The 22,862-nt window shown below is 43.9% G+C and overlaps 2 protein-coding genes across 2 annotated transcripts in view; one reads left to right on the top strand and one right to left on the bottom strand.

Annotated features, from left to right (window-relative positions):
- Positions 1-22,862, bottom strand: part of LOC140703737 (uncharacterized) — a 465,058-nt gene that overhangs the window by 150,694 nt on the left and 291,502 nt on the right. The window lies entirely within an intron of this gene.
- The window catches only part of LOC140703771 (uncharacterized), a 54,833-nt gene continuing 39,700 nt past the window's right edge, over positions 7,730-22,862 (top strand). The window contains exons 1-3 of the mRNA XM_078388001.1: positions 7,730-8,441; positions 10,307-10,394; positions 11,237-11,328. Of these exons, the coding sequence (XP_078244127.1) occupies positions 11,245-11,328 (84 nt within the window). The 5' untranslated portion in view covers positions 7,730-8,441; positions 10,307-10,394; positions 11,237-11,244. The remainder of the gene's footprint in view (positions 8,442-10,306; positions 10,395-11,236; positions 11,329-22,862) is intronic.

The raw sequence follows: 22,862 nt of genomic DNA, 5'->3' as shown, positions 1-22,862 counted from the left end.
GCTCCTCAGAGTTATCTTCAGTTGGGACTTGCTCTATTGCTTTGCTTCGCGCATGTGTCACTGCTTGTATGGAAGCTGATTTTAAAGTGTGTTGGTGGTTAAGAAATGCTAGATCGTTTCCCAATAAAAAATCAGGTTTACCTTCATGCACTAATAGATATTTTGCGCCTTTCCAATTTTTGTAGCTAATTTGCACATACACGAGTGGTACGAATCGCTCGATTACTTCTCCTGATCCATATGTTTTCACTGGACATCTCAGGTTATTCAAGATTAGTTCTGGATCCACAAACTGTTTGTTAATTGATGAGATATCGGCAGCGGTATCCCTAGAGGCATTTATGGTCAAATCTCCCGTAGAAAAATGTAGGGTTACCGGTTCTGAGAAACTTTTCAGTGACCAATATAACTGTTCTTCCGGTAGGATGCTACTGGGCTCTATAACTGAAAATTTCTCCCCTGAGGATGTCTGCTGGTTTACTGTTGTAGAGACTTGAGCTACTTGTAAACCCATTATCCTTGGCACAATCCTTGGCTCCGTTGCTTGCATTTCACTGGTTTCAGAAAAATTTGGCTTGACTCCTCCTTGTCGCTGGGGTGGCACATTCCTTAGTTGATTAACTTCATGTGGTTCTGTTGGTTGTTCTGGTATTTCTAGCGATGTTGCACTGAGATAGTTGACCTTCGGGGTTGTTGATTTGTATTTCCGTTGAGCCGGTATGGGCGCCTTCTCGAATCTCCTTGGTGCTGGTAAGGGTGTCTGCTGAAATCTCCGTGGGGCAGGTAACGGGGTTTTGCCAACTGGCTTCTCCTCTTGATTAGTTGATCCCGCCAGTCGTGGACAATCCCTTTTTAAATGGGCTCCTCCGCATTGAAAGCAAGTCAAGGGTGACCTAGTCTGGCTAGGGCCCATGCTTCTTCGCTCTCCAGCCAAAGACTGTCTTGGTTCAGGAACCACTGTCTTCTTGGATTCGTATTGACTCTGCCTTCTAAGCACTTCTGGAATAGGCCTTCCTCTGGTAATAGGTTCATTCTTCTTGAAGGAAATTAATTCATCGGTTTTGAGCGCCAACGTTTGGAGGTCTGTGCAATTTTTCTCCAATAAGCTACTCTTCAACTCTGGTGGTACTAAATTTAGAAAATGTTCTATATACAGTAGCATTCTTAAGTCCTTGAATGTATTGACTTTGGCAGCCTCTAACCAACGGTCGCCTAACACCTCTATTTGATCAGCAAGGGCAGAATAACTCATTTGAGGGGTCTTCCTCAATTTTCTAAATTGTTGCCTTAGCAGTTCTGGTGTAAAACCTTCTCTTTGGTAAACCAAAATTTTAAACTGTTCCCAAGTTAAATTTTGGCTGGAACTTCTTGCTAAAATGGTGGCTAACTCCCCGGAAACTTGTGATCGTAGAAGTTTTAAATATAATTGTGTTGGCACGTTCAGATCAGCACACGAAAATTCAAAAAGTGATAAAAATGAAAAAATGTCATCGCCCTCTTGGTAATATGGTAGGTTTCTCCTGTCAATGTTAGATATTGAGTCTCTGGCTTGTTGTTTCTCAGCAATTTCCTTCTCTAAAATCTGTAGTTTCATTTCGTGGTATCTTCTTGTTTGAAGTTCATTAGCTGTGTGTGCATTCACCCATTGTTTCTGGCAACCCAGGAAGTCTGCCATCATCAGGGTAAGCTGTTCTTGCAACTTGAGACTTATATCCTTTGCATCTACTGGACTGCTGCTGGCCTCTGCTCCAGCTGTTCCCCTCTGCATGGTTATTTCTCCTGTTAGCAGGTCCTGCTGAGTTGGAACTTGTTCCGCCCCAGTGTACTGCTGTGTCCTTCTTGGCTTCACTTTAGGTTTAACTACATCTGGATTTGATTCCATTAATCTTTGGGCATCTTCTTCATCCTCTGGGTTATCTACTTCCCAGTGTTCCACTGCTTCAAAAATCTCCTTATCCACTGATACTTCAGGCAGTGAAAACCGACTGCTAAAAGCCATTTTTCCTTTTTTTCCCTCTCCCTCCCTGCAGCCTTGGCCGAAGCACGGGAGGAGCAATAAAACAATTAAACTGTCAGCTTTGACTGATCCTACTTTCCCTCCAGGAAATCCTTTTGGCTCTGGCTTGGGGTAGGAAATTTTCCCTTTTTTAATTTTATTTAATTACTTTTAAATTACTTTTATTATCCTGGCTGCTTCTTATAGACTCCTGCTACACTCAAAACAATTTTGCCACTCTGTCACCTGAGTGAAACGAGCTGGCACTTTTTAAACAACACAATGCTTGTTCCTTAGAACTCTTAAGCCACTGGCAGAATCTCTCCTTGCATTACTTTAGCCTGAGCTTTCTGCATAGGAGTCTTCTCCAGTCACAATAATTTACAACCTTCCCTGCTTTGCTCTGAAGCTCACGCCAGAGAAGTTTCTCTTGTCCTTTATTTAGCAGTGTGTATCTGCTTACTCACACATCTGCCTTCATAAAACAATTACCAGCGCTATACTGTAAACACGGCACGTGAGACTCTGATCCCACCGCTGCCACCATGTGGTAAAAGTGTTCCTAAGAACTGACTTTACACGAGACAGAGAGGGATTCAGAATGATTAGTCCCTATTGCCAGCAAAATCGGGTCCTGTAATTTTGCTCTAGGCGACTTCACACTCCTTCACCCAAGTCTGTCTCGATTTTAAATAAACAATCTGGAAGGTCTGCTCTTCCTCTTTTATTACTTCAGGACCCTCATTTGGTAGCGTAATGTGGCCAGATCAAAACAATCTTAGTTCTAAAATATCCAATTTACTACAGTAGCTTGGTCTAATCAAGGAGTCAGCTTACAGACAATTTGTCTTTTTATATTTTATTACAAAAGATACTATATCAACAAACTTATTTTAACGTCATTCAGTATTTCCAAAATAACCCCCAGCCTTAGCCACCAGTCATTTCCTCTATAAAGTGAAAACAATAAACAGTCTAGCTATATCTTAAATAAGCATTCTTACGCAGTCTTCTGATTAAAGTTCTGCCAGACGCATCTCTCTCCATGTGTCGTCTCTGGCTGTCGTGGAAGCAAACTCTTCCCCCATCTCTCTTCTCCGTCCTTCTCCTTCCTTCTCTCTTTTCCCATCTTTCTTAAATTAAGAAGTTATGTCCTTGTCCATCAGAGTTGAGATAAGATAAGGGTCAGCTTGCTCTTCTTTTTTTTCTTTAGCTGGAGAAGAACTGACCTTGTACATTTACTCTCTAATTAGCACCTGGACACAAGCAGATTTCTAGCTTTTTCGTTGCAGCTCTGAACTAAATCCTATGAAATACAACACTATTCTATTTTCATAATCAAATTCATGACAGTGATTACCCGCTTGTTCTCTTGACAAAACTCTATTAGACTTTGCCCTTCTTCGCTTTGAACTACAAGGCCAAACTTACCTGTTGTTCCTTTTATCTCTTGACTCCCTTCTTTAGCATTCCAGTCCCCTAGATTGAGAAGAACATCTTGTCAGGATATTGCAATTTTTGTAGGCCTGAAACTGGATTAGATGTGATATTAATGAACTTCCATAATGAACAGATGTGTGACTGCTGAGTCACTGTGACAGAGAAGGATGATGCAATGTCTGAAGAAGAGGTGACACCCAGGTGAAGAAAAGGATGTAATGTGTCCTGTGATTGGACAGAGGTTCTGTAAATGTATATAAGAGAACAGTGTGTACATAATGTATTCTTCTCCTTCTATCACTTGCTGCTATCCTCTATGCCAGTTTGTCTGATGATTGCCTGCTATGCCGAAGTGCTGCCAGTTTGTATATTTGTATATTTTGTATAATACATGTGTCTTGCTATAGAAGAAGAACGTGTCTGTGTCTTCAATCAATTAACTCTGCATATTTTCGCATTGCTAACCAGACACATCTTTCTTTGGTGTTACTTCTAGAAGGTGTTGTAAGTCTTCATGTTGTTATTGTTTAGTCCTGAGAACGCCAGGACCTCCTGTCCTTCACTGCCTCCCGGAGGTGGGTCAAATTCATGTTGGTAGCTTCGATGATGCTATCCAACCATCTCATCCTCTGTTGTCCCCTTCTCCTCTTGCCCTCACACTTTCCCAACATCAGGGTCTTTTCCAGGGAGTTTTTTATTCTCATGAGATGGCCAAGGTATTAGAGCCTCAGTTTAAGGATATGTCCTTCCAGTGAGCATAGAATTGGTCAATTGGAAAAGTCTTTAGAGAATTGGTCAATTTCACTAACCACTCAATAGTGGTTAGTGCATAAACTTGGAAACTAAAAGGTTTGCCTTGGTTTCATATTGAAATCATTCTATCATTTTTGAGTTTGTATCTCAACACAGCTTTTCCCACTGTTTTGTTGACTATGAAGGCTACTCCATTTCTTTGATGGGATTCTTGCCCACAATAGTGGATATGATAATCATCTGAATTGAATTCACCCATTCCCAACGATTTTAGTTCACTGACCCCAGTGTTTTATCTTTCATGCCTCTGATATCCAATGATGACGGTCCAAGGAATCCCAAAAGGAACTGACATTCACAAACACAGTCAGCCCTATCTTAGGTTGAATCAAAGGGGACACTCAAGGAGGTCTTGAAGGTTTGAAGAGACAGGCTCTTCCTCATTAGCAGTGGGTGCCGCCCCACCTTGGGTAGCCCAGGTGTTCCCACAATTCCCACAAGCCTTCTGGACCACTTCTGCTGGCCTGGTTTTCTGGGAAGTGCCATCCGGGAACTCCTGGGTTACCCAAGGTTGGGAACCACCAACTGGAGAACTGACAGGGAATCCAAAGGTCATCTAGTCCAACCCCCTTCCCATTGGCAGGAAGAAGCTGCTGCTCCAGCATCCATGATAGGGAGACCTTTAGACTCCACGTGGAGTGGAGGGACTTCCATGAAAGAGGTGACTTCTCCACCACCATTTGAGGCTTCCCCAAATTTTTATCCTGGATGGTCACCCCAACCCCTTGGGTAACAGACCTTTTCAGATAAAAGACATCAGAGCATGTTTCCTTGGCCCGAGTTTCCTGGTTTCATAAAACAGGCTGCAGCAAATACCTCCACAGTTGTGGAGGTGCCTAGCCAACCCGACACCCTGGGCTAAGGATACCAACTCTTTCTATAGGCATGAAAAAGAAGCTTCTTTTCTTCCTTCCGCAGAAGCCTATTGTCCCTTCTTCATGGCTGCATCCTCCATGTGAGGTTCTCAGACAGGTGACTCCTGGCCACTGGATGTCCTCCTGATTCCGTGGATAAGAAGTCCAGTGGCCAGGACTCAATTGCCTGAAGTTCCATGAGCCAAAACCTAGAGGTCTGTGCTGGGCTGACGAGCATCATGAAGGAAAAGACGGTCAAGATTTTGACATTGTAATTCAGTTAGAATTTATTTACAAAAAAAGAGAGGTGGAGGCCTTTAGTATCTCAGTTCTGGGGAGGCAGAGTGACAGCAGCAAGAGCAGAGGGAATCCCAGGGCTCTGGGAACCGCTGTGTAAACTTTGGATCAGCAGACGCCCAGCAGTGGAAGGGGGAGGCAGGTTCTACAGGAGAGTAGGGCTTGTAATGAAGGAGAGCTGGAAAAACCCAGAATTCGGACAACAATCTGTGAGAGTTTCCTTTCTCAGAGCATCTGGCCCGGGAGATGCCATTTCTGGTGAATTAGCTGCCTAACCTTGCCAAGGTGGGAAATGTGAAGAAAATTCTTGCATGACTACATGAACTGTGAGTAACTGGCCTTTTATTCCTCATCAGCAAGTACAGCTCAAACTGAACCTGCTGACTTAAAAGCAGAGAAGAAATTAACAAAGTAGCAAAACAAATAAACCAAGAATAAAAGCCAGCTAAATTGGGGCAATTCAGAGACAAATTATGTAGTTCTTACTCAATCTCTCTTTGAAATCGAAGGGAGAACTTTATTTTCTAAAAGGTTTTGTTATTGTATCTCTGAAAAATGGATTTATAACTGCATCACATTCTAAAGAGAAAAGAAAGTTAAAATACATGGACGGAAATCTCTTTCTCATCCCCCTGTCCTCCCTCAATGGCATATGGAGACCCATAATACAGGAGGTTTAAGACAATTAGAGTTCTTAAAGGGAGTGTTTAACAGAGGCACTTTTTGGGTGTTGATATAGAAAAAGGGGAACGTCCCCAAGCCGCTTTGCTATCATCTTTCAATGGTAGATTATAAATTAAAACTGCCCCAGCCAAATTTAGATTTACAGCCAACACTCGATTTACAAACTTAATCCATTCCAGAAGGAAGCTTGTAAGTCGAAAAGTTCCTAAGTCGAATCAGTATTTCCCACAGGAATGCACTGCAAACGAATTAAGCCTTTCAGACTGTTTTTGGTTCTTAGGTCCAGGGGTGGTTTGTAATTCGAATCATTAATTCCCATAGGAACTAATGCAAAGCCGGTTAATCTGTTCCTACCACTAGGGGCAGTTTTTTCGTTTTTTCCTTTTAACCTAAGATGACTTAGGTTAAAAGAAAAAAGAAAAGAGGGAGGGAAGGAGGGCGCAGACACCTTTTCAACAGAACACCTTGAAAAGCATCTTTTCAGCCAAGACAAGCACCTTCTGGGAAAAACCAAGCATCTTTCAGGCGACAGATCACCTTGAAAAGTACCTTTTCCATCAAGACAAGCAAATACAGGAACCTTTTGGGGAAAGGACGTAGGGAACACCTTTTAAAAATCGAAAAAATCCAACATTTGAAAAAAGCCAAAAAATAAAAATACAGTCCGTGCAGCACTGTACCAGGCAATATCAGGCAGTCTGAAGACTGCCTCCAAATCCACTCTCAAAACGCTGGGAAGAGCGAGGAAGCAGTCACGCACCCTCTTCACTGGCCAACGGTTAACTGAAAGTTGAAATTTTGCGCTTTCCCCACCTCCCGCATGGCTTTTTCGGTTCGTAACACAAAGGTAAGTTTCAAGTCGAGTCAATATCTTTCTATCAAAAGACGTTAGAAATTAAGGTGGTAACTTCAGGATTTAAAGAGGGCGTGGAATGGATTATTCAGATTGAAGACCATTTTACCAGAGCAGCGGGAACAGCAGAAAAAAAAGATTTAAGAATAAAGATTGATGAAAGATAAATTGATGGGCTTTTATGAGAAGATTATTCAAAAATGTATATTTGTTTATTAGAAGAGAATTCAGAGAAGAGTGAAAGCAGTGATGAGAGAGGGTACAAAGTCTTGGCTATAATTTAGATATATATTATTGGATTTGAATGTGGAATAATAATTACAGAGGAATTAAATCAGTAAATTTGTGACAAAATATTTTAAAGATCTTCTATAGATGGCACTTCAAAACTGGTGTGTTAGAAAAGTGTGTTAGAAATTAGAAATTCAGGTTAAAATATTGTCACCAACTTTGGACGCTCTTTTGTATAGGTGGTGAATGACTGACAGTAAAATGATTTTGGAAATAGATAAAAAATGTATTATATAAGAAATTACATAGAAAAAATATGGTTATAAATATTTATAATTATAAGGTTCATCTGGGCTTATAATGGGAGAAGGAGTTAGAGATATTTTCTAAGAATTTGAGAAGTTATGTTAAAGAAAACTGAAAAATGTATTATTACTGAGCCCAGAAATAAATATGAGCAGAGACTATAACATAGGTTAAAGATTTCAGTACTGTAACACAGTTATGGAGTCAAGAATATATATTAGATTTTGTAATATGGTAAACACTTCCCAGCATGTGTGTTGTGTCTATTGTTTGTCTGTTATATAATAATAATAATAATAATAATAATAATAATAATAATAATAATAATAATAATAATAATGATGATGATAATGATGATGATGATGATAATAATAATAATAATAATAATAATAATAAGAAGAAGAAGAAGAAGAAGAAGAAGAAGAAGAAGAAGAAGAAGAAGAAGAAGAAGAAGAAGCTGATGTGACATCATTTTTTCTCGGCTGTTGTGAGTCTCCCTTTGGAAGGAGAGAAACACAATCCGGGTCGGTCTGAGAGCCTGAACTCCCTGCTCGTTTGTCTCCTTTTCTCTCCTTGCATATTTGTGAACAGACTCTGGTGACGGGAACTCTCGTGTCTCGTCTGAATCTTTCCTTCCACCAGAAGTGGAAGAACTTGGGCAGCCCGGAGGAAGCTCCTCACTCCCGCCATTTTCCTCCTCTTTGGAGCCTTTTAACGCCACCCCCCCCCCCCCGTTGTTCCTGCCATTCCCTCCTTCCCCCCCCCCGTTCGTGCAGGAGGGGGGGAGGGGAGGAACATAGAGCTACGAAGGTGAAGGAAGAGCCCCTCCCCTGGACGCCCTTTGAACGGGAGCCGGAAGAAGCGGGGATCCTGCTGCGCCTGCCTCTTCCCCTTCTGCCCAAGAAAGGCGCCTGGAGGAGAGAAGCGGGGCTTTTGGGGCGCCTCCCGGATCGGGACCTGGACGGAGGTGGGCGCTGGAAGGGGGGGCAGGTCGGGGTGGGTGGGGGTGAGATTTGCAAGGGGGATGCTTCTCGGAGCATTGCCGGTGGTGCCCTGTTGTGGTTTGTCCTTCCTCAAAGGAGACCAAACCCCCCTGCAAGTGCGTGCGTGCGCGTGCGTGTGTGTGTGTGTGTGTGTGTGTGTTTGTGTGTGTGTGTGTGTCGGGGGGGGGAGGTTTTAAGGAGACCCTGCCTTCCCCTGAATCCTGCCAGCACCTGTTCCTTCTATAAAGACGTAGGACACCCCCCCCTCCCTTAAAAGGACAAAGTCGCAGGTGGGGCTGGAGAGGCAAAGGGGGCTGCGATGGGGGGCAGGCGGGTGGTGGAAGACTTGGGCGGGCAGGAGAAGTGGGGTTTGTGAGGGTGGGGGGTCCTTCCTGAACTTTCCCTCCGAGGGGGAACATCTCCTGGACCGGTTGCCATTTTGCACACAAGGTCTTCTCTCTTTTCCTGGATGATCCGGCAAAGAGGAGGACTGAGGATCAACTGCAGGAGGAGGAGGAGGAGGGAAGACACACACACACAGGCACACACCCCGACTTGGCAGCTTCCTTGTTGTGTTGTTACTTGCGAACACAGACTGTTTTTTTCTGAAAGGCAAGCAGGAGAGAGAAGGTGGTGGACTTTCCTCGGTGGGATGTTTCCTAGCGGAGGCTGAACTGGAAATCTCCCCTGGAACGTTCTTGAAATTTGTTCCTCACCCAAAATTTTTCTGGTCTTTGGGTCCTGAAGGCACAATTCAGGGCCATCGGCTGTGCAAAAGACCTGCCCCTCTTCCTACGGGTTCTCCCTCCTGCCTCCAATTCGTGGCCCTCCATGGGGTGGAGCAAAGGGGCTTTGGAAAGAGGCCGAAGGAGTTCCTGTCCTTCCACATGGAGGGCTGGAGGAAAGAAGGACCGGAAAGCAACACAGCCTCTCCTTCTGGGACACTCCCTCTCCTGGCGGGTCTTTTGCGGAGTCAATGGCTCTGAATTGATCGTGAAACGCTTTGTTTTACAGCAGGGGGAACCAACACCAAGACCCCCCACCCTCGGTTGCCCCCCTTCCAAACCCCTGTGAGTTTGGTAGTGAGCTCAATGGGGAGAGCAAAGCCTAAACAAGGTTGGGGGTTGGAAGACAGCAGGCAAGAAAAGTCCTGAGACCGGAACTTGGGCTGGCAACCCCACGACACAGGGCCCTTGGCACGGAGGGCGCGGAGGCCGAGGAGCCCCTTTGGAGACCCCCCCTGTGTTAGAATCCCTGAAGTGACAGAAATAACAAATGGTCTCACGACAACAGAGGGCCTCGTGCAAACCTCGGTGCAGTACATCACACTGTGTTTTGTGTTTTCGAGATGTTGATTTTGTTTACCATTTTAGAGTAGGTATGGGTTGATTCTTTTTAAGATATCTAGACTTCCTGTTTTTAACTTCTAAATATTGTGTTTTAATGATTTACATAAGTCGCCTTGGGTGCTTTTAAAGGAGAAAGATGGAGTAAAAATATTTTAAATAAATTGTGGGTGAAATACACTCTTGTATGCTGCTGCTTTCATCACTGTTTGTCAGCAGGAAGCATGGCCTGTTGCCCTCTGGTTCCCTGCTGTTGCCCCCTCCTCACTGGGATGGCAGAGGTTTTATCTCCGAGGCCGGCCGGCCTGCCCGCCTGCCTGCGAGGTTGGTTTCATTGTTGGCTGCCTTTCTGTTTCTCTTGTTCTGCTGCCTGAAGAAGAGAGAGGGTATGTAGCCCTGTTCAATAAGAACATGACAGAAGCACATCCTGGAAGGAAATGTTTTTGGGTTGCTTTATCTATAAAACCTCCAGGCTGATCTTTTCTATTTTTCTTTTCTCCTAGGAAGGGGCGAGACTGAGTGGAATTCTCTTTGCTTTTTTTGTGACCAAAAAGAAAGAACCAAATCCCAGATCCCTCCAACATTTGCAAGGTAAGTGGGATTTCAAGAGGTGGCTCAAGTAGCCTTGCTACACACTCTCTCTCCTCTCAGTTTCTCTGGCCCAGCAGGGATTTGAATCCAGGTCTCCTGGTTTCCAGTCTGGTACTCCATCCACGACACCACACTTCTTCTTTGAAGATGTGCAAAGTGGTGGTGTTTGGGGGTCTGGTTTTCTTTCATCTTATTTTTTAAAGAAATCTCGGTCTTGCTCACTCCGAGCACATGCTCACCAAGGGCAGGTCCTGTTGATAAGAGGCAAGCCTTGGTCATCCTGATTTGGGATTTGTGGAGTTTCTCCTTCAAGCCTGCCTTCTTGTTCCCCCTGAACAGACAAGCCAGACTGGGGAAATTTGCTTTTCACCATCAACATGTACTTCGGACTCTGATAACTGATTAACAGGTAATGCCAGTTCTGTTCCCACCTTCTCCTTCTGTGAGAGGATAAAAGGGACAATAGACTGAGGCTTGATCCCAAACAAGACGGGGGTCCTCCAACTGGGTGCCCCTGATGCCTGTGATTTGCATGGTTCCCAACACTCGCTGGGCGTTCCTCTGGACCCAACGCGGTCAATGGAGAGCCAGATGGTGCCCGTGGTCTGATCCACTCACTTCCCTCTTAGACGAATTGCGCAGCTGTGTCCCTGCCTGGACCCCCTGTCACTCCCCAGATTGGTCCATGCAGAGATAGTCCCAAGCCTTCCTGGAGCAGATGGCCACACATTCAAAAGGGAAAGATGCAGTAGTAATGGGAGATTTCATCTATCCTGATATATGATGGTTGTTAGACTCTGCCAAGAACACAAGTTTCAACAAATTCCTTTCTGGTCTTGCAGACAATCTCATGGTCCAGAAAGTGGAAGAGGCAACAAGGGGAACAGCTATTTTAGATCTCATCTCAACCAACAGGGAGGATCTTGTTAATGAGGTTGAAGTGGTGGGAGCCGTAGGTGGGAGTGACCACCCTCTCTCGAAATTTGTTTTACAGTGGGAAGGGAAAGCCAAGTGTAAGCATTCTAGATAAAGGTAAAGGTTCCCCTTGACATTTTAGTCAGTCGTGTTCGACTCTAGGGCGTGGTGCTCATCCCCGTTTCCAAGCCGTAGAGCCAGCGTTTGTCCGAAGACAGTTTCCGTTGTCACGTGGCCAGCGCAGCTATACACGGAATGCTGTTTACCTTCCCAGCGAGATGGTACCTATTTATCTACTCACATTTACATGCTTTCAAACTGCTACGTTGGCGAGAAGCTGGGACAAAGCGACGGGAGCTCACTCCGTCGTGTGGATTCGATCTTGCGATCTTACCACTGCTGGTCTTCTGACCCGGCAGCACACAAAGGCTTCTGCAGTTTAGCCCGCCGCGCCACCACATCCCTTTTGTCTAACCACATGTAACCATTTGTAGAATAAGTCCCGTCTTATTCTACCATAAGCATTCCAGACTTCAAGAAAGTCAATTTTTTGTAAATTTAGGAAATAAATGGCTGAAATTCCATGGACGGAAGCACTAAAGGAGAAGGGATTTCAGGACGGATGGGAATTTTTTAGGTCAGATACTTTTTTTTCCCAGCATGATATATTTTTTTATTATGTAACAGACAAATAGATAACAATCAAAGGAATACAAATACGGGGGGGAGGGGAAAGGAAAATGACACCATACAAAACATACATACAGGGAAGTGTTTACAGTAATACAATATCTAGTATAATTTTGACTCCGTAACTGTATTACAATAATAAAATCCATAACAAATGTTATATTCTCTACTCATATTTGTTTCTGGGCCCAATCATAAAACATTTTCCAGCTTTCTTTAACATACCTTCTCGAATTCTCAGAGACCGCCTCTGATAAGCTATCCCATTTTGAGTCCAGATCAACCATATAACTATAAATATGTGCAACAACATATAGGGTCTTACATTAATTTTTGCTCCAAAAATGCATTAGGGCTCATTTTCAGGGGATCTTTCATTTTTTCCTGTACAAAGATATTTTGTTGTTGTTGTTTAGTCGTTTAGTCGTGTCCAACTCTTTGTGACCCCATGGACCAGAGCACGCCAGGCCCTCCTGTCTTCCACTGCCTCCCGGAGTTGGGTCAAATTCATCTTGATAGCTTCGATGACGCTGTCCAACCATCTCATCGTCTGTCGTCCCCTTCTCCTCTTGCCCTCAAACTTTCCTAACATCAGCATCTTTTCCAGGGAGTCTTCTCTCTGTACAAAGATCTACATTCATTCAAATACAGCCATGTCATCTCCTGGTTGCTGCACAAGGGTGGAGGGCAGGGTTTCACTTAACTGGGGTTCATTTTTGGGGTAGGGCTTACATTACGAGCATCCTTGATAATCATACTAGGGCTTATTTTCCGGTTAGGTCTTATTTTTGGGGAAACAGGGTATATATATATATATATGTCTTATTTTTGGGGAAACAGGGTATATATATATATATATTGTATTTGTCTTCAAGTGTGGAAAGGACTGTCACTCTCAAATTGGCCTTCTCAGCTACACTAGACACTGTTCCAAGTCCTCCGTTCAGAACATGTTACCATAGTCTGTCGAGACTCAAATTGATCACCTATTGATATTTGGGGTGTGACCACCTCCCTTTGATGACCTCCCTGTAGGATTCCCCCACACTGTCTAGAGGAAAGTGTACCCCAACATCCTTATATATTTAGGTTACCAAGCAGAGCCCAGATGTATGGCGTACAGCCTCCGGCTCCCTTCAATGTTTTATGTTTCAACTACTTTGGAGTGCCCCAACACTGGAGACATTCAAGAAAAACTTAGATCATCCCCTGGCAGATATGCTTCGACCGTATTCCTGCACTGAAGAGGGGGTTAGACTTGATGGCCTTGTAGTCCCCTTCCAACTTCCAACAGACTCCATACCCTCTGGAGAGATTTTTCTTTTCTTTTTTCCTTTTTACCTTCCCTTTCATCTAGCTTCCTCATCTGAGGGAAGTCCACCCTTTGGAAATCAAGGGGTTTTGTGTCAGATTTGCTTGACACTCTCCCCCCAACATGCATGGCAAAAGAGATGGCAGCATGGTCACGATTCCCCTTTTCTTATTGTGTTAATAGCTTGGGTTAGGGTATGGGGTACAGAAGGTAAGAGGCAGGTGTGTGAGTGGAAAAAAGAGTATGGGTTGAGTGGAGAGAAGAAACAAAATATGCTGGCATCCATTCTATTCATATTGCAATATCAAAATTCAAATTCTGCTTTTCTACTATTTTCTGCCTTCCAGATTTTAGCTCAAATTTTGCTCTATCTTATTCAAGCATTGTCTGGTGACTCTAACCATTTGTAGAATAAGTCCCGTCTTTCAGTTACCTTTTGTAAAGGACAGTCCTTCATCATTTCTGACAGAATGTCCATTTCTGCCGTTTCCCTTATCTTCTCCATAAGATCTTCTTGTTTCGGTACCACCGGACTTTTCCAGTTTTTGGCCTAAAGAATTCTGGCTCTGATGACTATATATATATAACTATATACTTTGCTTGATATTAAACCCTCTATTTTGTCTTTTCTGTATCTAGATTGCAGCTGAGCTCTGGACCACCAGTCTATGTAAATATTCTGTGTCTCTAATTCTTCTTTAGACCTTAACTCACAATCCTTTTTAAATAAATCTTGATATCTTAGAAATTTTGCTTTCGTTATAAGATTAGGTTGTGTAACAGCCTCTATAGGTGATACCAGTACTGGTGTTTTTTGGTAAATTTGTTGAATAATCTTTTTCTAAGTTCCTAATAAAGCTCTTCTTATCATATGTGAATTAAAATGTTTTTCTTCTTTATCCTTTTTATACCATAAAAAAGCATGCTAGCCGAACTGCAAATCATGTCCTTCCAAATTGAGTAATCTGTCATTTTCCAAAGTTATCCATTCTTTTATCCAATCTAATACACAGGATCTATAATGCAGAACCCAATCTGGAAGGCCAAAACCGACCCTCTGTTTGGCATCTTGCATTGCTTTAATTTTAATTCTTGATTTTTTTTTACCTTGCCATACAAATCACATAATTATCTTATTGAGTTCTTGAAAAAGGACTGCGTTAATATAGGGATTGTTAGGACATTCATTTTGATAGTTGCAATTCTTTCCATCAACGATAGCTGTAACTTGGCCCATCTCTCCAAGTTGATCTGTATCTCTTTAATCAATTTCATATACAGTGGTGCCTTGCATAGCGAAGTTAATCCATTCCGGATTAACCCTCGCTATGTGAAAACATCGCTGTACGGAATGGGGAAGCCCATTGGAATGCATTAAACGATGTTTAATGGGCAAAAACTCACCCTTCAGCGATGTTTCCCGGTCCGGCAACCATTTTCGCACCCTCGGTAAGCGAGGGCAGGGCGTGAAAACACTGCGCGCAGCCATTTTGGGGCTTCCAACAGCCATTTTGGAGCCGCCGAAGAGCTGATCGTCGGGCCTCGCTTTGCGAAGATCGGTAAGCAAAACGCAAAGCGATTTTCGCCCATTCAGAACATCGGTATGCAATCGCATTTGTGATCACAAATACCTCATCGCTAAGAGATTTCGTCATTGTACGGTGTGCTCGTTAAGCGAGGCACCACTGTAATTATCTTTGAATAATGTGCTCGTCTTCTTTGTAATTTGAATCCCTAAATATCTAATTCTCTTTTCCTCTTGGCAGTTAGTCTTTTCTATTAACTTCTGTCATTCTTGTTCTCTCATATTTTTAACAAGTATTTTTGTTTTCTTTTGGTTTATTCTGATTCCTGCCATATCACCAAAGTTTTTCAGCATCTCCATCAAATCTTCTATTGAGTCCAGTGGATCTTCCAGTATAATGACTAAATCATCCGCAAAAGTTTGGAGTTTATAAGTATGACCTTACTTTCAGTCTTTTAAATTCCTTTTTATCTCTGATTTGTTCAGTTAAGATTTCTAGAGTCAAGATAAATAGTAGTGGTGAGAGTGGACACCCCTGTCTAGTACCTTTCTCTATTTGTATTTCTTTCGTCAACTCTCCATTAATTCTCACTTTTGCCTTTTGTTGAGTATAAATTGCTTTGATAAGTTTCAATAATCTTTCTCCAACTTATAACACTTCCAGCTGATATAACATAAACTTCCAATAAAGATTATCAAAGGCTTTGTCCACATCCAAGAATATCATAGCCATCTGTTTCTCTGGGTGTGCTTCGTAGTATTCCAGAGAATTCAGGATTACCCTTATATTGTTTTTCATCTGCCTTCTTGGGATGAACCCAGACTGATCTTGATGTACAGTGGTGCCTTGCAAGATGAGGTTAATGCATTCCCCAAAAATCGCTGTCAAGCGATTTCGTCCTTAAGCGAAACAGTTTTCCATTGAAATACATTGAAACCCTGATAATCAATTCCAATGGGAACGGATTACTATCGTAAAGCGAAAAGCGCCATAAGAAACATCATTAAGTAAAACGTGTTTCCCAAGCGAACACAGCTGTCTACCAAAACAGCGACCATTCAAACACCAGTTTAGCGAAGCGAACTCAAGCTGTGAAAAACATCGTAAAGCAAAACACAGGGACCCAAAAACTACCCGTCTTGCGAGGCAAGGTCCCCGCCATCATAGAGCAGAAATCGCTCATAGGAAACATTGTTAAACGGAGCACAAGATCGTTCTGGAAAACTAATCGTTTACAAGATCGTTCCGGAAAACTAATCGTTTAGTGAATTCGTCGTTAAATGAAGCAATCGTCTAGCGAGGCACCACTGTATTAACTGCATTAAAATTATTTTCAGTCTAGTTGCCAACATGGTCGCATGTATTTTATAATCCACATTCAGCAAAGAAATCGGTCTGTAGTTTTGGCTTTCTTTACCCTCCGTGTTTTCCTTGTGAATAAGGGAAATTATCACTTTTGTCCATGTTGATGGCAATTTCCCCTCTTTTTCAACACATTCCAAAAGTTTCTTATATGGGTTAAGTAATACATCTTCCAATTCTTTATAATATTCTGCTGGCAGACCATCTGGGCCTGGTGCTTTCCCATTTTTTTGTTTTTTGAGGGCTTCTATAATTTCTGCATACGTTAAAGGCTCGTTTAGGGACTGAATTTGTTCTTTAGTCAGTTTCATTTTTATGTTTCCATACATATTCTTTCTGAGCTTCTTTATCTACTTCCTTTTTATTGTATAAATTCTGCTAGAAATCCTCAACAGTCTTTTTTATTTCCTCCTGTTTAAATTTGTCCATCCCTCTTTCATCTGCATGGTCACTATTCCTTAGCGACTCAGTGACATTCCCATCCCTAACCAGGTCCTGAGTACCACACGATATTAGATTCAGAGTCACCTGTCCTCTGGTGGGCTCCATGAAAATTTGCTCCAAGGAACAGTCATTTAGCATGTCAAGAAGCATGCAATGACTCAGTCAATGTGAGGATAATTGAAGTTCCCCATGATTACAATCCTATCCCTTCTGGACACCTTCCTGATTTCTCTCCACATTTCAAGGTCCCCGATCTGGAGGTTGATAGCACCCCCCCACACAGTATCACATTGCTCCATGGGCCTGCCAGTTTAACCCACAGTGATTCTATGATGGCGTCAGACCCACCATTCATCTCCATTCTGCTTGATTCTACCCCTTCTTTGACCTAGATGGCCACCCCACCTCCAACATGCCCCTCCCTATCCCTCCTCCAGAGTTTGTAGTCTGGGATTGCGGCATCCCATTTGTTCTCTGTATCCCACCAGGTTTCCGTTATGGCCACTATATCAGTGTTTTCCTTAGCCACCAAATATTCCAGCTGTCCCTTCTTTGCTCAGACGCTTCGGACATTTGCCTAAAAGCACCTGCGTATGGGGTCCCCCAAGAAGGGCTGCTTGTTTGCTTTGCCTTCCAGTGGACCAACAATCCCGTCATGCTCCCACTCCTAGTTACTGCACTATCCTCACTTCGTTGTTCTCTACGCTCTCTCCACCCTCATTCCATAGGTTTGAGGAGTCCCAAAATGGATGCCGCTTGGCTCCTGTCGGCTTTCCTCCCGGATTCAGTTTAAAAGCTGCTCTGTCACAAAAGGGTGACTGCTGGTTCTTTCGTATCCCAGGAAGAACAACATTAAACAGCAAAGAACCTCACAAGACACATTAATAAATGCAAAAAGAAATATACTTTATTACCTATTGATTGCAATTCTAAATAAAGGGGTTTCATGCCTTCAGCACATTCACACCACATACATACTCACCAAAGAGAGAAGAATTCTTTATTTGCATTGTCCAAGTTCCAAAGTAATTTGTTCCAAAAGCCTTTTGGTCTCAGCAGACGGACTAACAGACAAAACAGACAGACTAATGTTTTCCCAGACCCCTCTTCTTATATTCTATTTAGGCAGTTCTTATAGTAGAGCATGCGTCAAATACATTTCTTTGTCTCAGATTGCTCACAGAGCATGCATGGCAGAGATTCCTTTGTTTCCCCCTAGATACATGGTCCTTATCAGTTATTGTGAAGTGTGGAATGCTTAATATGTCTTCCATCACTTAGTGGACAGGTGTGGAATCAGCTTTGCTCAGGAGGATCTTCGTACCAGGGTCGTCTTAATCCCCTTGACTCTACTCCCAACAGCAGATGGTTTTTGTCAACTGAGTTCAAAACGATAACAGTTCAAAAGTTGACTCTCTCACAATGAGGGCTTCTAGCTAGAAATATAAAGGCCCATAGTTCCTCTGGGTTTTGTTGGTCTCCATCATTTGTGCCCTAACTCTCTCTCTCTCTCTCTCTCTCTCTCTGGTTCTTCACCTGATCCAGGCCAAACATGCACACACATCACAACTCTGCCACCTTTTTAATGTTATTGCGTCAGTAGTCCGGTTCCGTCTTCATTCAGGCGAAGCCCATCTCGCTTGTACAAGCCCATTTTGTCCCCAAACATAATTAGGAACATAATTAGTTATTATTGGTATAAAATACAAAGTTAGTCAGTTAAATAACTTCAGAAATATATAGAATTGAAAGGGGTATTGTTTGTATTTGGTATGTTATTAGAAGATTTTAAGAACATTGTATGCTATGAGAGCAATATTATGATAGTAGCCAATATTGTACAGTATACTAAAATATACACATGAATCGTTTAAATATTTAAGAAATGTATAGATTTTGAAGGGACAACTACGAAGACACCGAGAGACAAAAAACCCAAATAATTATAAGCAACCATTGTAACACGATGTTCAATAAGCAAAAACTGAGTGTAGCTATAGTGAAAAATTTATGAAATGCTTTAAAAAACAAAGAAAAGAAAAACCGATCCCACCATGAAACATGCTAGTCATACCAAAAGTCTAGGTTTTGCTTTGACAAACTTAGTTTTACACACAGACACACACACACAAAAAACCGTTTTAGTTTTACACACAGACACACCGTTTACTGTGATAGCCACTCTCGGTTGGCAGCTGCCTCTCCCCAGAAAGACCGCCCAGGATCGCCTGCTTTCTTCCAGAGAAAGGAACCTCCTGCCCGGGAAGAGAAACACAGGCAGAAAACCCTCCACTTACATCAGTGGCTTCTTTCTTCACACCCTTCATGCCTTCTGAGGCCATGCAAAATGAAGATACACCACCACCGCCACCCCTGATCATGTCTTCAATTTTAAGATGCAATTTTAAACATGATAGAGCTTTTTTTGATTCCCTGAAAGGAAAGAGGTGAGCCTGTGCAGTGATGCAAGCTTCAGGGTGCTGCAGGGCTCCTGTGCAGGATTCTCCTTCCCTTTGGAGGGAAACCAGGTTCCTCCCGAGGCAGCGGGGCTGAACTCTGCGACGCAACCCATTCCAGGCACAGTGACAATGAGCAAAGCTCTGTCCGAGCTTCACTTCTCAGTGGAGACAAAAACTGGGTCGTGATCCCCGAAAAGCTCTGCCAGCAAGCGAACGGCTCGTCTTCCAAGGGGGCTGCAATAATTGGGCTTCTGCCACCGTTCCAGTTGTCTGGGCACCCCCACGACTGTGGATCGGTATTTGCTGCAGCCTGTTTCATGAAACAAGGAAAACCGGTCCAAGGTAACAAGGTTTGGTGTCTGTTACCCAAGGGGTTAGAGCAACCGGAGACCCTAAGAATATCAACTCTTTCTATAGTCATGGCAAAGCAAGCTTGTTTCCTTCTTTCCATTATTGTCCCTTTGTCACGGCTGCTCCCTTTTGAACCAGACCAGGTCCCCCCCTTGCAAGACCAATTCGAGCCCCCGCCCGGGTCGTGCACCCTGTCATGGTCCAGACCCGCATTGATCTAGGAAGATTCTCCATCCTCCAAGTGAGATTCTCAGACAGGTGAGTCCTGGCCACTGGACGTCCTCCTGATTCTGTGGATAAGAAGTCCAGTGGCCAGGACTCAACTGCCTGAAGTTTCATGAGCCGAACCAGAGAGCACGAAGGAAGAGACGGTCAAGGTTTTGATATAGTAATTCAGTTAGAATTTATTATCGAAAAATGGGGAAGGCCTTTAGTTCTGGGGAGGTGGCATGATGGCAGCGAGAGCAGAGGGAATCCTAGGGCTCTGGGAATCGCTGTGTAAACTCTGGGTCACCAGACACTCCCCACAGCAGTGGAAGGGGAGGCAAATTCTACAGGAGATTAGGGCTTGACTGCAGCCACGAAATTAAAAGATGCCTGCTTCTTGGGTGGAAAGCGAGAACAAACCTCGACAGCATTTTAAAAAGCAGGGACATCATCTTGCTGACAAAAGTCCGCATAGTCAAAGCTATGGTTTTTCCAGTAGTGATGTTCAGTAGAGCTGGAAGGAGAGACGCACAATCCGGGTGGGTCTGAGAGCCTGAACTCCCTGGTCTGAGCGCTCTTTAATTCAAGATGCAGGAAAGGCTCTGCCTGTTTGTCTCCTTTTCTCTCTTCAAATATTCATGAACAGACTCTGGTGACGGGAACTCTGTGTCCTCTGAGTCTTTCCTTCCACAAGAAGTGGAGAACTTGGGCAGCCCCGAGGAAGCTCCGCACTCAGCCATTTCCTCCTCTTTGGAGCCTTCCTGCCCTTCAACGCTCTCCCCCGATCACCCACCCCACCGCCCGGGGACAGGGAGGCCAACGCCCCTGCAAGGCCCTAGGACTTCATCAACTGCATGTGTGGGTGTATGTGGGTGTCGAGGGGGGTAAGAGACACTGCCTTCTCCTGAATCCTGCGAGCACCGGTGGATGGAAACAAAGGAAGTGAGAAACTTGCCTTCCATCTCCCCCCTTCCTTCTAATGACCCAGGACAACCCCCTCCCTCCCTTAAAAGGACAAAGTCGTAGGTGGCGCTCTAGAGGTAAGGGGGGGTGCTGGGGGGTAGGCGAGAAGTGGAGGACTTGGGGAGCGGGAAGGAGAAATAGGGTTTGTGAGGGAGGGGGGTCCTCCCTGAACTTTCCCTCCGAGGGGGAACATCTGCTGGACCTCTTGCAATTTTGCACACATGCTCTGTGTCTCTGTGTGTGCGCGCCCGGGCTTCTCTCTGTGTGTTTCTCTTTTCCTGGATGATCTGGCAGAGAGGAGGGCTGAGGATCAACTGCAGGAGGAGGAGGGAAGACACACACACACACACACACACACACACACACACACACACACACACACACACACACACACACACACACACACACACACACACACACACACACACACACACACGGCTTGGCAGCTTCCTTCTGTTGCCTGTGAATACAGACCGTTTTTTTCTGAAAGGCAAGTAGGAGGGAGGTGGTGGTGGACTTTCTTCTTGCTCCTTTTTCCTAGGGGTTCGCCCTCCTGCCTCCAATTTGTGGCTCTCCATGGAGTGGAACAAAAAGGGGCTTTGGAAAGAGGCCGAAGCCTCTGGCCCTTCCACATGGAGGGCAGGAGGAAAGAAGGATTACCCAGCCTCTTCTTCTGCGGCATTCCCTCTCCCGGCAGATCTTTTGTGGAGTGAATGGTGCTGAATGGTCTGTTCCGCACCAGGTGATCCTGAAATGCTTTCTTTTATAGCAGGGGCACCTAACACCAAGACCTCCTCCCTGGGTGCTGCCCCCCCAAGCCCATGTGCGGTTTGGAGTGAGCTTAATGGGGAGAGTGAACCCTAAGCAAGGTTGGGGGTTGCGAGGCACCACTGTACTTCAGCACCACTGAAGTACAGTGGTGCCTCGCTTAACGATGTTAATTAGTGCCAAAAAAATCATCGCTATGGGAAAACATCACTAAGTGAAAAACGTTTTCCCATAGAGATTCATGGGAACAGATTACCATCGCTAAGCGAAAATCGCCATAGGAAACATCGCTATGCAAAACGCGGTTTCTCCATTGAAATGCATTGGCAATGCATTTCAGTGGGGAAGAAAAAAATCACTAAAAATCCAAAAAGAGTCAGAACGAAGCCAAATTTGGTTATTGTGGGTTTTTCGGGCTTCTTGGCCATGTTCTGAAGGTGGTTCTTCCTAACGTTTCGCCAGTCTCTGTGGCCGGCATCTTCAGAGGACAGCAAACAGTTTGCTGTCCTCTGAAGATGCCAGCCACAGAGACTGGCAAAACGTTAGGAAGAACCACATTCAGAACACAGCCAAGAAGCCTGAAAAACCCACAACAACCATTAGATCCGTGTCGTGAAAGCCTTCGCGAATACATTGAAGCCAAATTTGTTTAACAAAGGGTTTATTAAGTGCACTAATGATTCCAAGCACTTTAAACCCTTTTTAAACATTTTAAAACACTTTAAAACCAGCGAAAACAGAGCTGTCAAAAACATCGCTAAGCGAAAATCGGAGCTATCAAAAACATCGCTAAGTGAAGCAAGCTCCGGAACATCGCTAAGCAAAATTCCCTCATAGGGAACATCGCTAAACGGAGCGCAAGATCGCTCCAAAAACCTCATCAATAAGCAAAAACATCGTTAAACGATGCAATCGCTAAGCGAGGCACCACTGTACAGTGGTGCCTCACATTCCAACGTTAATTCGTTCCAGCGAAATCGCTGTAAAACAAAAACGTTGTAATGCGTAATTAAAATCCCATAGAAACGCATTAAAACCCGATTAATGCGTTCCTAGGGGCTTGAAACTCACCATTCAGCAAAGATCCTCCATAGCGCGGCCATTTTCGCTGCCTATGCAGCGAGGAATCTGTCCAGAAACAAAGCAGGGAGCCATGTTTTTTACTCGGCTGCCATTTTGAAACCACCGATCAGCTGACCGAAAATCATCGCTTTGTGATGATCGGTTCTCGAAGCAGGGAACCGACCATCGCAAAGAGAAATTCCCCCATAGGAAACGTCGTTTTGCGATCACTTTTGTGATCGCAAAAACATCAACGTAAAGCGATTTCATCGTAAAACGGAGCACTCGGAATACGAGGCACCACTGTACAATCATTGGGGAGAATTTGAGAAGGAAAAGAAGTTAACATACTTTGAATTTGATGTACTTATTTGGGCGTGAAAATGATCCCCCCTTCATGACTCCTCCC

The sequence above is a fragment of the Pogona vitticeps genome, chromosome 2, assembly GCF_051106095.1.
Source record: "Pogona vitticeps strain Pit_001003342236 chromosome 2, PviZW2.1, whole genome shotgun sequence".
In the NCBI taxonomy this organism is placed as follows: Eukaryota; Metazoa; Chordata; class Lepidosauria; order Squamata; family Agamidae; genus Pogona; species Pogona vitticeps.
Note: the sequence above shows the minus strand (reverse complement) of the source record. Positions and strands in the feature narration are given on the sequence as shown.